At 40.4% G+C, this 14184-nt stretch overlaps 1 protein-coding gene across 1 annotated transcript in view; it reads right to left on the bottom strand.

The window, feature by feature from the left end:
• MYO10 (myosin X) overlaps positions 1-14184 on the bottom strand; it is a 167580-nt gene that overhangs the window by 58728 nt on the left and 94668 nt on the right. Inside the window, exons 5-18 of the mRNA XM_055799113.1 lie at positions 13273-13407; positions 12163-12287; positions 11248-11261; positions 11038-11122; positions 10267-10370; positions 7924-8053; positions 6890-7008; positions 5989-6135; positions 5709-5809; positions 5414-5480; positions 3949-4041; positions 3145-3213; positions 2880-2962; positions 1328-1436 (exon numbers count right to left, since the gene is read on the bottom strand). Of these exons, the coding sequence (XP_055655088.1) occupies positions 1328-1436; positions 2880-2962; positions 3145-3213; positions 3949-4041; positions 5414-5480; positions 5709-5809; positions 5989-6135; positions 6890-7008; positions 7924-8053; positions 10267-10370; positions 11038-11122; positions 11248-11261; positions 12163-12287; positions 13273-13407 (1381 nt within the window). The remainder of the gene's footprint in view (positions 1-1327; positions 1437-2879; positions 2963-3144; positions 3214-3948; positions 4042-5413; positions 5481-5708; positions 5810-5988; positions 6136-6889; positions 7009-7923; positions 8054-10266; positions 10371-11037; positions 11123-11247; positions 11262-12162; positions 12288-13272; positions 13408-14184) is intronic.

Raw genomic sequence — 14184 nt, 5'->3', positions numbered from 1 at the left:
CCAACCTCAGCTGTTCTGCGTGCAACCCCAGGCCCGCGTTAGGCAGGCTGTCAAATGGAAAGAAGAGTTAACCAAACTATCATGAGAATAAAACTGTGAAGTCAAAGTTCTTATCTTCAGTTGAAACGAGATGGACTAACCCCTGGAAGGCTTTAAAACATGGAAAAAAAACACCGAACATAATTCTTTGGGGTTGGCATGATGTGAAGGTCAACCTCTTGTAAAGCAGCCCAGCTGGTTAACAGTCATTTTTACTGCAGCTGCAGATAAGAAGCAACAATGTTTTGAATTCATGTTCTATCATGCTTTACATTGTTCAGGGGCCCTGACAGAGAAGAGAAGGAACTCTATGTTATGTTCTACCCTGCAAAGTGGGCACAATAATAGGGTCACTATATATTTTTATACAGGAACATCTTAAAGGTCTACTTTGCACAGGTCCAAATGACTACGTGGCAACAGTACCACTGCTGCCCCAGAGAGCTAGCAAATAACACCGCCTCACCACAAGAAATGGGTATTGTCCAAGATGAGAGATGGCAGCACAAAGCAAGTTGTCCAGGGAATATAACATCAGTGTTTTTTTAATAAAAGACATTGTGTGTATCCCAGCATACACTCCTTGCTGTTCTGTCCAACCCTTAGCAACAGTTTATTAGGATAAAATCTGCCTCAAGGGGTTTGCGTCTGCTCCCTTTTTTAATAAAAAGGGAATGAACAGTACAAATGTATATTAATTCCAAAAAAAATGAAAGACAACTAATCCAGACTTGTACTCATGCAATTTAGAAAAAGTTTTGTGCCAACCCTTCTCTTTTAAATAATTTGCAGATAGACTTTATGCTAGATTTCAATTTCATGCCATTTTTGATGGGAGGGCTATAAAGCCTCATAAAAAGGTGTTTAATAAAAATGCTTTCCAAACTTTAAGTTAAAAACCAAGGCAACACCTTAATGAGGTACTTATTCAGTACTTATTTTTCTTAGCACACAGGCACCACAAAGCTGTAAGGCTTTGTGCAGTTTTGTGGTTGGTTTTAGATTAGAAAGAAAAACCAGGAGGAGAGAGACCAACTTCATAGATGAGCTTTACAATATGGACAAATACACAAGTGGGAAGCAACAGGAGTCTTGTGTGCATGGTGTGATGCAAAGGGCAGCATCTGCTTGTAGCTAGCTAGCATGGCCCATCAGTTGATAAGAAGTGCAGTTTCATGGCAACAACAGTAATGTTTTGATGTTGGAAGTTTTGCCTGTTTTAATCTTTACTGAACAGGGTTTATCTATCACCGATTAGCTACAAAGCAGAGACGACACATTAACTAACCTTGAACTGGAGACTGACAGTGGGTTTTCGGTGCTTGCTTCCACATTTAAGAGTGTCTTGATTGTTGCGACTTGAAACATGTTCAAATAGATCGTAGATGAAATCAAGGCTGGAATGGGAAAGAAAAAGAGTATCTCCAAAGTATTTCTTAACAGACTATGAAGTTTACCACTACAGAAGGCAAAGAAAGCACCGTCTCTTAGAAAGCAGCTCCTCCATCCAAAAAATGCATATTAATTTTCTCAATAACCTTTAATAAGCAATAGATATTGCCTTTGCAGAATGTCTGCAGGGAAGGAAAAACACAACAAAGCCACAAAGCAAAACAAAACAAGGGGGTTCTTTCTTCTCCACTCCCAACACATCATTAGGAAAATGAAGTGTGAAGTCCTAGAGTCTGTACTGCATTTTACTCCACTCACTCAACCAAAACTCCAGCTGACTGTAATGGGAACTGTACCTAAACAAAGACTAAAATACAAGACTTCCAGCTTGTTTGGGGGCATTGCAAACCACCCTCATGAGCGTCATTTTCAGATACCAGCTGTGCGTGCAGTTTTTCTACCCTATCAGCTGGGTACCCTTGTCTTACACTTCTGCAGAAACCCAGACCTTTTAACTTCAGATCCAGACAGACGTCGGTGCAAGAGCAAAACCAGGCCCAGCAGCTTTAACTCATTTATTACTTTTACCTACATAGTTCAGTTGACACATGTTATGTCAGACATATCATGAAACTAGAACAGACACAGAGAGGGAAATATTTATTAACCGTTTCCCCTGCACAGAAGGGCTTAAGGAATTTACAAACAATCAACTTGCACAGCAAGGCAGGATGACAGGACAGGATGGGGGAGGGCAGCAGATGAGATGGCAACACCCGGGCTCAGCTCCTTCCTCTTCGGTCACCCCTCTGTGTCCTGCAGTCTCACATATCCCTACGAAAAGGGATGTGGTACTGCTCTGGCTCACAGGGTACCACTGTATATGGATCCTGAGACCTTACACAGCAGAATGACAGGAGGCATGCAGGTACCAAAGACGTCCAAGCTCAGACTTCCAGAAAGATAAATCTTTACAGAAATTCTCCCTTTGAAGCAACTACTATATGGCAATTTGCACTGCAGTAGGTCCCTGGCTCTAAGCTTTCAATCACATCAGGCAATGCCAGAAATACCAGATCGGGCTGTATGTGAAGCAAAAGAACACACATGCACACTGCCTGTGAGACACCCTGAAACAGTTACAAGCCATCACCAGCTTTCAGCATCCTTACCACTGAGTCACAAGAGAGCACTCTAGCAACCACCTGGACTGAACAGGGGCAAGGTACTGTACGAAAACCTGACTCTGTGAGAACCGATTACAGTCAGATTTGCTTACAGGCACCTCTGGTATTTCCTCCATGCTCATTTCGACTCTGTCAAGGTCTGATGCTATGCAACATCTAACGTATTCAAACCTTGGCAGAATCAGGTGATAAACTCTGGTAGAATTAGGTGATCTGACACCCCTTAACATCATGCCCTAAATAAAAATTGCAGAAACGTACCTGCTTTCACGTAACAAGTTCAGGAGATCGTCTCTGAAAGTATCTCTGTTCTTCTCCAAGATCCCCCTGACATCATACTGGACCTAGCAGGAAACAGAGCTGTTTCAAACAAGCCAAGCAGTCAGGCACTCCTCACAAGAGCAGTGCTTTAAAAAGTGCTGAGGGAACAGAGTTCCTTAGTTAATTTTCAGCAGCCTCAGGGTAAAATTAAGCTAATTAAAACTCCGTTTGGAATAATTTCAGCAAATAAAGAAAAGAAAATTACCTCCCCAGCGTAGTGCTTCACTCCAAAGTTGTGAACGGCAACTCTTGGTTTTACATAAAAAGGATTGTTCTAATTGGAGGGGAAAGAAAAGAGAAAAATATTTGAGGCAGGGGAGTGTCAGGGAGTAGAATGATAAAAAGCATCACATCATCCTCCAAACACAGACCTAAACAAACCATTGTCTTCTAGTGAACTCCCTGAAAGATTAGTGCTCCAAAAGCAAACAACCAACTTATAACGATAATAGGATTTGTTAGTCTGGGCTGCTTCAAATGCAGTAATAACAGATTTACACTATCTAAAAAGGCATTATACTAAACCTGAACCCATCTGGCAGAACCATCTATTACAGGCACTTTGAGAAAAAGGCCCTGTCTTAACCTGGCAGTTATGAAGACTGGTGGGTACGCCTGTATCCCAGAAAATTCTCAAAATTAATTCTAGAATCCCAAACAACAGTAACACTATCTGGACAGAGGAGACAGCAACCTTTCAGTAAATGACATCAAAGTGAATACTTCATTAAATCAAGAGAAACGGACGACCTAAATAATCTGAGTTACTGCAGGCTGTCAGAGCTTTAAGAGCAGAATTTGGTTTATTCACCAATACAGAAATCTTTAACTGGACAGTAACAAGGGTATGTTCTTCCAGGTAACTGACTCAGACTTGACAGCAAATGATACAGAACACATCCAAAACAGCCTGTACAACTATGCATCCACATATTTGAGCCATGAACTGCTACAAAGCAAAGAGACCCTCCATAATTTGCACAGAAAACATGATCAAAATATCACATACAGCATGCTGGGTATTCAACTTCTCCAGTAAGGTGGAGTCAGTAGCTTGAGGAAAATGGCTCTCTTCGTTGATGAGTGCTAGCAGTCCCAGTTTCTAGAACAGCAAGAAGAGGCAGAAGATGAATTAGTGCCCAGATGGACACAGACATTGTCCTCAGTTCGGAAAAAATCACCAAGTTCTTAAAACTGTTGTGTGCAGAGAGCCACAAAACCACCCATACATGACTAAAACCCCACTCACAGAGGACTGCAATCCTATTTTTCTGGCAACTCCATTTGAATTATATAGCATATGACACAGGGGCAAAATAAAGAAGGTACTGGAAGAAGCCACAGTTCTCCTGATGTAGGCAGTTTTTTTGTGCATACAGTGGCACAGTCCCAGAATATATCCCTAGCATCCAAGATCTCCAATAATCAGGAGTCCCTTAAATGAGAAGTTTGTGTAAACAACCTTTCAAAATTTTCTCTTCCACAAAATCATCTACTTACTTGTTGAACCAATGCAAACTTTTTGCAGCCACAGTGCCCAGGGGCACAGCAAAAGATACACCATTTAACTACGCACTGCATGAAACACAACCTCCCTTTGCTTTTGCATATGCCTCTGCATGATTTCCTTTGATGTTCCCTACTTCTAATACTAGAAGAGGTGGTGAACAAAGCAAGCTACCCTGCAATTAATGTGTCCAGCAAGCTTCAGGCTGACACAGCCTTTCACAAAAACACGGTTCTCTAAGTGCACATTTTAATAAGCCACTTCCCACCGGGCCGGAGCAGCTCCTGACAAACCACACTATCCTGACTGCAGTCACGTCCTGCCAGCTGGATGCCATCAGCTTCTGTGGTCGTCTAAATTCATGCAGCCATACACCCTGCTACGGAGGTAAACTCACACAGCCTGCTTGCACTGCTGGCATAAGTGAACACGGATGAAACGATAGATAACTTTGGCTTCATCATCCAGTCAGAGTTATCATGTCTGTGCAGTGAACTCAGACTCATCTGCCCCTCACCACTAATGTTCCTACCAGACAGTTGCAGAAACTTCATGACCATCTACATGTTCCTTTAGCACAAATCAGAACGCAAACAAAATTATGGATGAAGCCAAAACTGGCAGGCAGCAAATGAAGATTACCTGCATTCCATGAAAAGTCATTACAGGAGCAAGACACTGTCATTCTTTCTGCCCCTCTTTCTATTCCTAAAAGGAATCACCTCTCAACATTGCTTCTGTATATAGTCATACACTGTTAAAAAGTTACTAAAAGATACATATATTGAACTTACAATGTAATCTATAATACATCCACACATGAAACTGATCTGGTTAGAAGTTCACTATTTAAACATGCAAGATCCACCACTCTCTTCACTTGTTCTTTGGGTTGGCAAGTGCTTTATAGACACATTACCTCCCAACAAAAACTAGAAATAGGTACCACTATCAAAACCTTTATTACCTTTTCAATAAGATCCAAGCACTCTCCGTTGTCTGTCCAGTCAATATCCTCCCAAATTAGTCCTTCCCTAAGAAAGATAAGGAGGGCCTTTTTATTGACAACTACAACGAAATTATCTAAATATAGAAATAGAAAGAGCTGATGTATTTATCATGCAAATTACAGCAAAACCAGCGTGTTGTAAAAAATACACAGCTCCAGAGAGATTCTCAAAGGAAGCTAAGGTAGCTGGGAACTCAGATTTCAAGTGAATACTGATATTTAAAAAAATTCAAATTTAATCTGTCTCTCTTACCTGCTGTATTCCAGTTGCTCCAAGGAAAAGATGTGCTTGTTGAAATACTCCTGAAGCTTTTCATTTGCATAGTTAATATTGAACTGCTCAAAACGGTTTACCTAAAGAGACAAGACATTTTCAAAAATGCATACACTCCAACTATTTCATTTTGCAAACAAGGCACTGGTTTAATTCATAACCTGTTCAATAGCCAAGTTCCAGTGAAGATGACAAAGCTATGTAGAACAATGAAGCATAAATATCAGACAATGCATTTGAACAAGCTTTTGAAACCTACCTCAAAGTTTTCAAATCCAAATATGTCCAAAATTCCAACAGACTTGAAGTCTTCCTTGCTCCTGATTCTGCTGTTGATTTTCTTAATGACCCAAGCAAAACACTGAGAATAAAGTGCCATAGCCATAGAATCTCTGCTGTCTATTGCCTGCATTAAAGGAGGAATACACAATGGGTCAGTCACCCCTGTAACTGAGAACTTACCAGACTTTGCTGGTCAGCACCCTTGGCACAGCATAAAGCAACATATAGTGTAAGCAGGTTTGTATTCCTACGTACCTTGACAGCAACTGTATTATCAGTTACAGAGCATCACGACTTAAGCTTTAATGGTATAAGTTGTAACAGGTAGACACCTGTTACATTATATATAATAATACATTATTAAATTTACAATTACGTTTCAAGGCTAATGCACTGAAAAATCAGGAAATGGTAAACTTAAAGTGTGGAGGAAGAAAAGTAGGGTCGGAAATAACACCTTAATTTACCCCTTTCTAGAGGCAAGCATAATGTTATGTATACTTATTTCTAATGCCCTTCTTAATAATAAAATTATTTCTGCTGAAAGTTTTCAAAAATACCCACCTGACACAAATGTCCATAATAAAAAATATCAGCCTACATGATTAGAAGTTGAAAAAAATGGTAAGTGATCAGGTTTAGTAAGAATAACAAGAGCCAAGCCATAAGCCCTGGCCAGAATGATAGGATAGGATCCACAGAGATTTCTAAAAGTCCAACTATATCCTTCCCAAAAAATGTACACAGTATTTTTGACAGCAACTCAGATGCATGAGCTAAGCTTCTGTTCCTAAGTGACCACTGATTTCCCTGGACTTGAAGACCAAGCCATATATTTTAACAGACCCTAAAAACATGTCAAGACTGAGAAGCCTTACTTGTTGTATACTAAGAGGTGTTAGGATTTCTTCTCCCCTGAGTATCATTGACCTCTGTGTTAATGCTTCAGTTAGCTGTGTAGAGTCCAACCCCAGCAGTTCAGCAGATCTACCCAGAGCTGGCAAAAGAAAGAGACAAATACAAATACATCCTTAAATGTCTAAGGTTACGAAACTAGCTTGTTGTGTTACTATTGTTACTACCACCACCATTTAAGATGCTTCTGAAATGATGGGGATTAGAGATAAAAACACAACTAGAAACCCTAGGATATGTTTTTGCTGCTCATGAAAAGGCACTGTATCATAAATATGCATAACTAAAGGAACTGAGCATTAGAAAGTCATCACAAGTCAGTCACAAATACTTATTTTCTTCTAAATGTTACATGTCAAGGATTCAAACAACCTACTGCTTACACTAACATATTTTTCCAGGTACAAACAGTAATTCGCTATTTGTCCACATGACTGCATTTCAGCTTCCCTCAGGATGCTGAGGATAAAGAAAACCAATGATTTTTTCTTTTTACATGCACACTGTAATTTGCAATTTTGCTAGAATACATTATATAAAGCAGTGTGTAATGCTACTCTTTATTGTCATATTTGAACAAACATTTAAAATGCTTGCCAGCCCAATCTTTACACATACCAGCACATACTTTCACATTTGTAATTGAAGTATTGAAAGCTCTAACAAAAGACACCTTCAGTGGAGATCTGAGTTAAGGAATGTACTTGAGGACTTTTGTTAGAATATTTCAAAGAAAGAATTAGATTAAAATGGAATTTCAGTACTATTAATGGAACAAATGTGTGCCCAAGGTCTTCCCTAATTAAGACTGAGCATCCAGCAGCAGACTAATTTGCCTTATCTGCCAAACCCCTAACATTTTAATCAATATTTACAGATGCTAAAAGGCAGTAAGACCCCTTGACTGTTTGCCTTTGCTATGGTCACGTATACTAGCAATGAATATTGTTTTCGCAACCTCAAGAAACACTTACATTTGGATGCACAGCCTTCTCACCTGTTTTAAAGGACACCTGTGCCCCACCAGCAGTGATGAACTCAACATTTCCTAGATGCAAAATGCCAGCCAACAGCCTCAAAACTTCTCGCACCTCCTCCTTGCTGAACTGCATCACTTCCATTGCAGTCTGGAATGACATGTGAGCTTCTTCAATAACACGCACACTGACTCAAAAACGGCGAGAAGGACAAACCCACCAAACTGCGTTGTCAGGCCTTAGAAAAGCAAGCCAGGACTGACAAGAGGGCTGGCAGGAACAGTTAATTCCTTTGGTTTCATCTCAAATTGAATACACTGGAAGACCTGACGGGGACATCTTAGAACAAGTAAGTATTGCTCTGGTTTTAAGAAATCTCCTCCTTATGCTGTAAGGATGCTGTAATTTGCTTTCAAATTCTTCATTAAAACTGCACAAATATCAGAATGATATGCCCTACTGAGTCGTGCATCAGGCGTGATTTCACTAATTGGCATTAGTAACTGATAACCTCCTCTGTGTTTTTACCAAGTTTTGCCAGTTAGCCTTGTAGGCAACAGGGCACGGGGGAAGAAGCACAGCAACATGTTGGGATTTGCTCATTTGTTGTCTCATCCATGGAGACTTCAGAGCAGCCCTCTGCAGCATATTCTGGGCAAGCTGTGAAGCCCAAACACACACCTTAGTGGTGTGGTCTGACATCTTACAGCAGAATCGAGCAAGCAAAAGAGATCTATATAAAATGTACTGAATTTATGAATAAACAATACGGCAGTGATCAAGGCTCAACTACATAAATGAGAACAGTAATTCTCTGTCTGAAGAAATATTAAAACAAGAGGAGGAACATACACTTTCCTCTTGCACAGAAAGGGTAAGTAATTGTATGCCTCTTGAAATGACCAGAATTTCCCAAATTTGGCTCTAATATGAGCCTGTCTGGGACCAAATCACAGTTTTACCACCCTTACAGTTAAGACTCATCACGTTACAGTCACTGCAGGTGTCTGACAGATGACACACGACTCGTTTTATCCTGTACAAATCATCAATCACAAATGGAAAAGCCTCAGACTCATCCCACAATTAAAAGCAGAGAAGAGATAATGGCTGAAGGTTTATTTTGCATAGAAGACCTTTCACAACAGAGCTCTAAGAAAGGCAGTAGCACTAGGAGTTCGTCTCCACGCTCGCCATTCAGTTCCTCCTTCCTCCCTGCCTCCTACAAAAATTTGCACTTAAATAACGTTTCCGAGACTTAAACCACAATAACAACAGGCAAAGGAGATGACTATAATAGGAAAAGACAGGCGAGGGTGATCGGCGGGGTTTCTGCCCACCTCCTGCTCTGGGAACGCCGCCTGGCAGCCTCAGCCCCTGCTCCAAGCCCCCCGCCGCAGGCAGCACGCAAGCGTCACCTGCCCAGCTGATTTCATGCTCTGCCTACCCTGGGATGATTAGCACAAATTAAATGTCACGCTAATCAACTTAAGCATGTGACTACAATATAGTTAAGTTACCAACTTTTCCAACCTCCTTCCACCACACTAGATGAGGGGGTTTTTACACTAAAAATAACGGTTGCATCCACTACACATTAATTTGTCAATTTGGCAAAGAGATTAACACAGCTAAGCAAAAATAGTCTGGTGAAGGGCATAAAACCAAGTATTTTGTCTGATTTTTAAAATCTAACACGTCACCTCAGTGATATAGTAAGCAAATAGCAATTATCCTAACAGTCAGTATAGACTAATTGCTGTACCTAACTGTTGTGGGTATAAGACAAAGCCATTCAGATAAACATTCCATCAGCATCTATTTTTTAATCTGCGTTTACATTTTCTTCAACTCAATTGTGAAAGTTACTCCATATAACTGGATTTCCCAGGTGCAACATAAAGAGTCACGGAAAGCCAGGTGCTTCACTCCCCATGTGCCGTGCTGCTAACTTGACCCAGGAGAGGCTACATTATCTGGACAAAGCTTTAGGATGGAAAAACAACAGAAGTTGACATAGCTCTAATGCAAAGCACTGCAGGGATAGGCAAAGGCATGTAAATGTCTCACTGTCTTCCCAACCGATAATCTTTTCATTCCAAAATGTAATCATTTCAACTAAATTATAGCACAGTTTGATATGATAGAGTAAAAATCAGATATTGGGGGGAGGGTAAAGACATGCTCAAAATGACAGCAAAGTTTTACTAGAAAATGTAAGTCCCTGTAAGATTAGTGCCTCAATGAGGGAGCCACACGTGCAGGTAAGCACAAGGCGGCTTTGCCCCCTGCTCTGACAATGGGCCCCAGACACCTGAACCTCCAGCATTTTTGAAGCATAAAGAACTAGGGAAACAACTCACAATGACTTCCTTGAAAGAATCTTTGTCACTGATTGTCTTATCCGCTATGCATCCAGATTGATTCAGGTAGTGGTAGTTCTCTGGTACAGATAAGTAAAAAGCATCTAACGAGGAGAGAAAAGAGGACGAGTGAAAAAAAAAAAAACAAACCACATCGCAAAACAAAAGCACTCCACAAATTACTGTGTCACAGTCTGAAATTTGCTCAGAAGTTATGAAGATGCACAAAGTTGTATATTAAGATCAGATATGGCATTTCATTTTGCTGGGTTTTGCTTTATTTAGCTGCACAATGGAGTTAACTCTACTTCTTAGCATGCAAAGACAGCAGGCCTAAAGGGAGATGTTGAGACAGCTTTAAGCAATTTTGCAACTATACAAATGTAATTTCCTTTGTTCTGTGGATTTATTCTTTAAGAGAGAGGATTAGAGGAACCAGAATTATTTCTCTTTGTTGCTGTGGAGTTATTTAGTACCAGCAAAAATATTCAGCTTGAACAGAATGAGGCATGTCTGTCCCCAAATAATTTTTCCAGGGCCAAAGCAGAAGCTGGGAGAAAAACTACCAGCAGCTCAGTGACATTCATCAACTAAGCAGTTTGCTTTATCAAGTTGAGCTCAAATTCACACACACTGAATCCCAGCTGAATACCTAACCTATTTCTCTGCTTGGGTTAGTGGGTTTTGCAGTTAAATTCTCTACTGCTGTCACCATGGCTGACTGCTAGCAGAAAGCCACTACGGTTGCGCGACTCGCGTTTTGCCACTCACCTTTCTCTCTCTCTTCTATCCCTGCCAGCAGAGCATAGAATATATGATAATTTCTTTCCCCAGGGTTTTGTCTTACTACACGATTCTGTCGAAGTAAAAAATAGTTTCCATTCAAGCAATTGTTTTTAAAGGAGAATTTTTTCATCCACAATTTCAAAGAAAACATTAAATCAAACAAAATTAACTGAGCAAAAGCAAACGCCAACTTACTTTTTCCAATAAATCTATACCCAGGAAGAAAAAAATTCAGTCAAGGAATAAAGAAGCAATTAACACACGAACTATTTCTAATCTTATTCTTTCATTTGAGACAATAGGAAGAGTGTAATCGTCTTTTCTTACGATGTTCCTACTGCCGTAACAAGATGAATAAAGTAGCAACAATGATAATACTGCAGCTGTTCTAATACCAATGCGTTCCCCCACCTCCTTCCCCTCCATCCCAACAAAACTGGGCTTGTCATGTTCTGGATTTTAAACATCTGCTTTTCTTTACTTTTTCTTTTCCCTAAAGCTTGGAAACAGCTTTAAGGATGAAATCTGTCCCACTGCAAAAGCAGCTTATGTTCAAAATGCTAGGTAGGAACCCCTTAGTGTATTCCTCATTCCCACACCTCTGTTGCTCTAGTGGTGCTGGCTCATAATCCAATTTTGTCAAATTCAGGACAAATTCAAGGATTTGTCTCACCAGGCCCACTGCAGAAATTCAGCAGCTCTACCCTTCCATGTACTTTTCCAGAAAAGTAAGAGGCTTATCTTCAGACATAATAAATGAGGGAACTAGCTGACAACTGAAGTTATCCCAAAGAACTCAGGCTGTTTTAAGCTCATTATGCGGGAACATGCACATGAGCCACACTAGCAGCAGCAATATAAAACCCTGGTCCTCCAAGAGCATATACACCCCACCTCACCACAAATGCACATGTATGTGTGCATGACCTCATGCAGAATGTGGTGTTACTGCTTCCCTTTCCCACCTGCATCAGCTCAATTTAATTATGTATGTTTCAGAACGGAGGTGAAAGGACAAACAAGACTGAGCCACTTCTCTCCCAGTCCTCCACAGAGGAGGTATGTGGGCGCTGCCCACAAACTGGGGTAAAAATCACTGAATGAGGATACAATCTATAATTCTTCCTCCCTGAATGTTCCCCTTCTGACAGATGTTCAGCTGAATAAACTTCCCAAAGCGACTTGAGTTGTTGTTGTAAACAGTCTTCGCGTTGCCAAAAGCTTCCATTATTGGGCTGTGAAAATACGGAAGAAGAAGAGTGTTAACGTGTGACCAGCATGCCAACGGTTTCACATGGGACTGGTGAATGCAACAGCACTCCAAAAAGTTCATTTCTGGCACCTTCCTCAGCCACAGCCTAAATCCTCAGTATTACCCTCAATTTATTAACAAAGGGCATCTCAATTTTCTATCAAAACACGCAAGTATCCAAACAACAGGAGCACTAATCACATTAAACTACTCTGCAGCTTAATCTCTAAGTGTTCAAAAGATGCACACAATTCTCACTGCAGTACTCAAATTATAGAAATAAGAAATCTCAGCACATGCAAATTGCTAGACAGATGTAGGGAAAATAGTCCTTGTCCTACGGCAATTAAAAAAAATAATTACATCAAGATACAGCAGGTAAAACAGAGATGAAGCATGATAAACAAAAGTAATAGCATCTCTAACTGTCTTTGTTTTCAAATGGTTTAAAACCATGTGTTACTTTATTTGAACATTGATTTTTTTTTTTGCTTGCTTAGTCCAATTTATCTGATGTATGTATTTACTCATCTGTCTTATCAGTTCCCCTTACCCACCCTTTCCTCAGCATGTTTTTACCACTTGCACACTTTATCTTCACCATGCTGTATCTTGTTCTACCTTATCCCCAGGCTACACAAACCAAAAGCAATCGTTTCTCCCTTCCATCACACATTTCCCTCCCTCTGATTATTTGAATTCAGCCCCAAACAAAAATGAAATCCACCACTAAAGCATCGTCCATTTCAAAACTCTGTATGTTTTTGCTTCATTAACATATACCACTGCGCTCACAACTCTCTAGAGTAGCCAGGTAATTCTGTTTAATGGAAATTTTCCCCTTTTCCTATTTCATTTTAGTGTTTTGTAAATGCACCCACGTCTTTAATTACATTGCAAGCTCTTATTTCAATGACAAGGCTTACGTCTTCTGGAAAAAAATACCTGCGTGCTGAAAGATCTAGTACCTGCTCTCAAGAATAGCTTGCTCCACACAGGAGGTCTTCTCTCTGCAGGACAACTCCAGTGAATGTTGGCTCATTGCAGACAAGAACTTGAGAATCAGCTTTGTGCTTTCTGTCTTACCAGCGCCACTTTCACCACTGCAAGACGAGGAAGGAGAAAAGTGTTTGCACAGTTCAAGCTGCCAGTGCAAAAGCTCTCTGTCTGGCCAGCCCTCCATACCCCAAATAACTGGGGGTCAAGAAGATAGGGGTGATTAGAAACGATACTCAAACAGCAGCAGAAGAACCCTTTAAGCTTGCTGAATATGACATTCAACACAAAATGCAAGCTATCTTTAGTCTTCACACCATTGTTCAGACAACACTGCAAGGCATTGATTGCATAAGGATGTACCCAACACCCACGAGGCAAAGAAGAGCTCTCTGAATACAAACAGCTATGCAACAATTCTCACCAACATGGAAAAACAAAGTTAGAACGAAGGCATGGCAATGGTCAGGAAGAAAGTCCAGGATATGAATTAAGCTGGGAAAGTTTGGGATTATGTTGCAGCAACCTAGCTAAGGAGGGAGCCCAGCTGTGGGAAGGAGGTGGTCAGAGACATCAGTGCATATTAGAGCACATAAAGGCTACTAATATAATTAATTCTGATATTCTTAGTGAGCTACATATTCTTTAACCAAACTTTTTATATGCCCATCCAAATAAACCAGACTCATGAGTTCGAAATCTATGATTTTCACCTCTCATCACCATCACAGATGTAAAACCTCTTATCTTCACCCACAGCAGAACAAAGCTATTTGATAATGTTAAACTGACATTTTAAAACCAAACTGTTAATAAGCAATCTTGCTGATACAAACAGGAGGCAATATACTCGCCTTCTCTTCAAAACCAACACTCTAAAAAGG

The sequence above is a fragment of the Falco peregrinus genome, chromosome 3 (genome assembly GCF_023634155.1).
Source record: "Falco peregrinus isolate bFalPer1 chromosome 3, bFalPer1.pri, whole genome shotgun sequence".
Lineage (NCBI taxonomy): Eukaryota > Metazoa > Chordata > Aves > Falconiformes > Falconidae > Falco > Falco peregrinus.
This window is presented reverse-complemented; position numbering and strand designations above follow the sequence as displayed.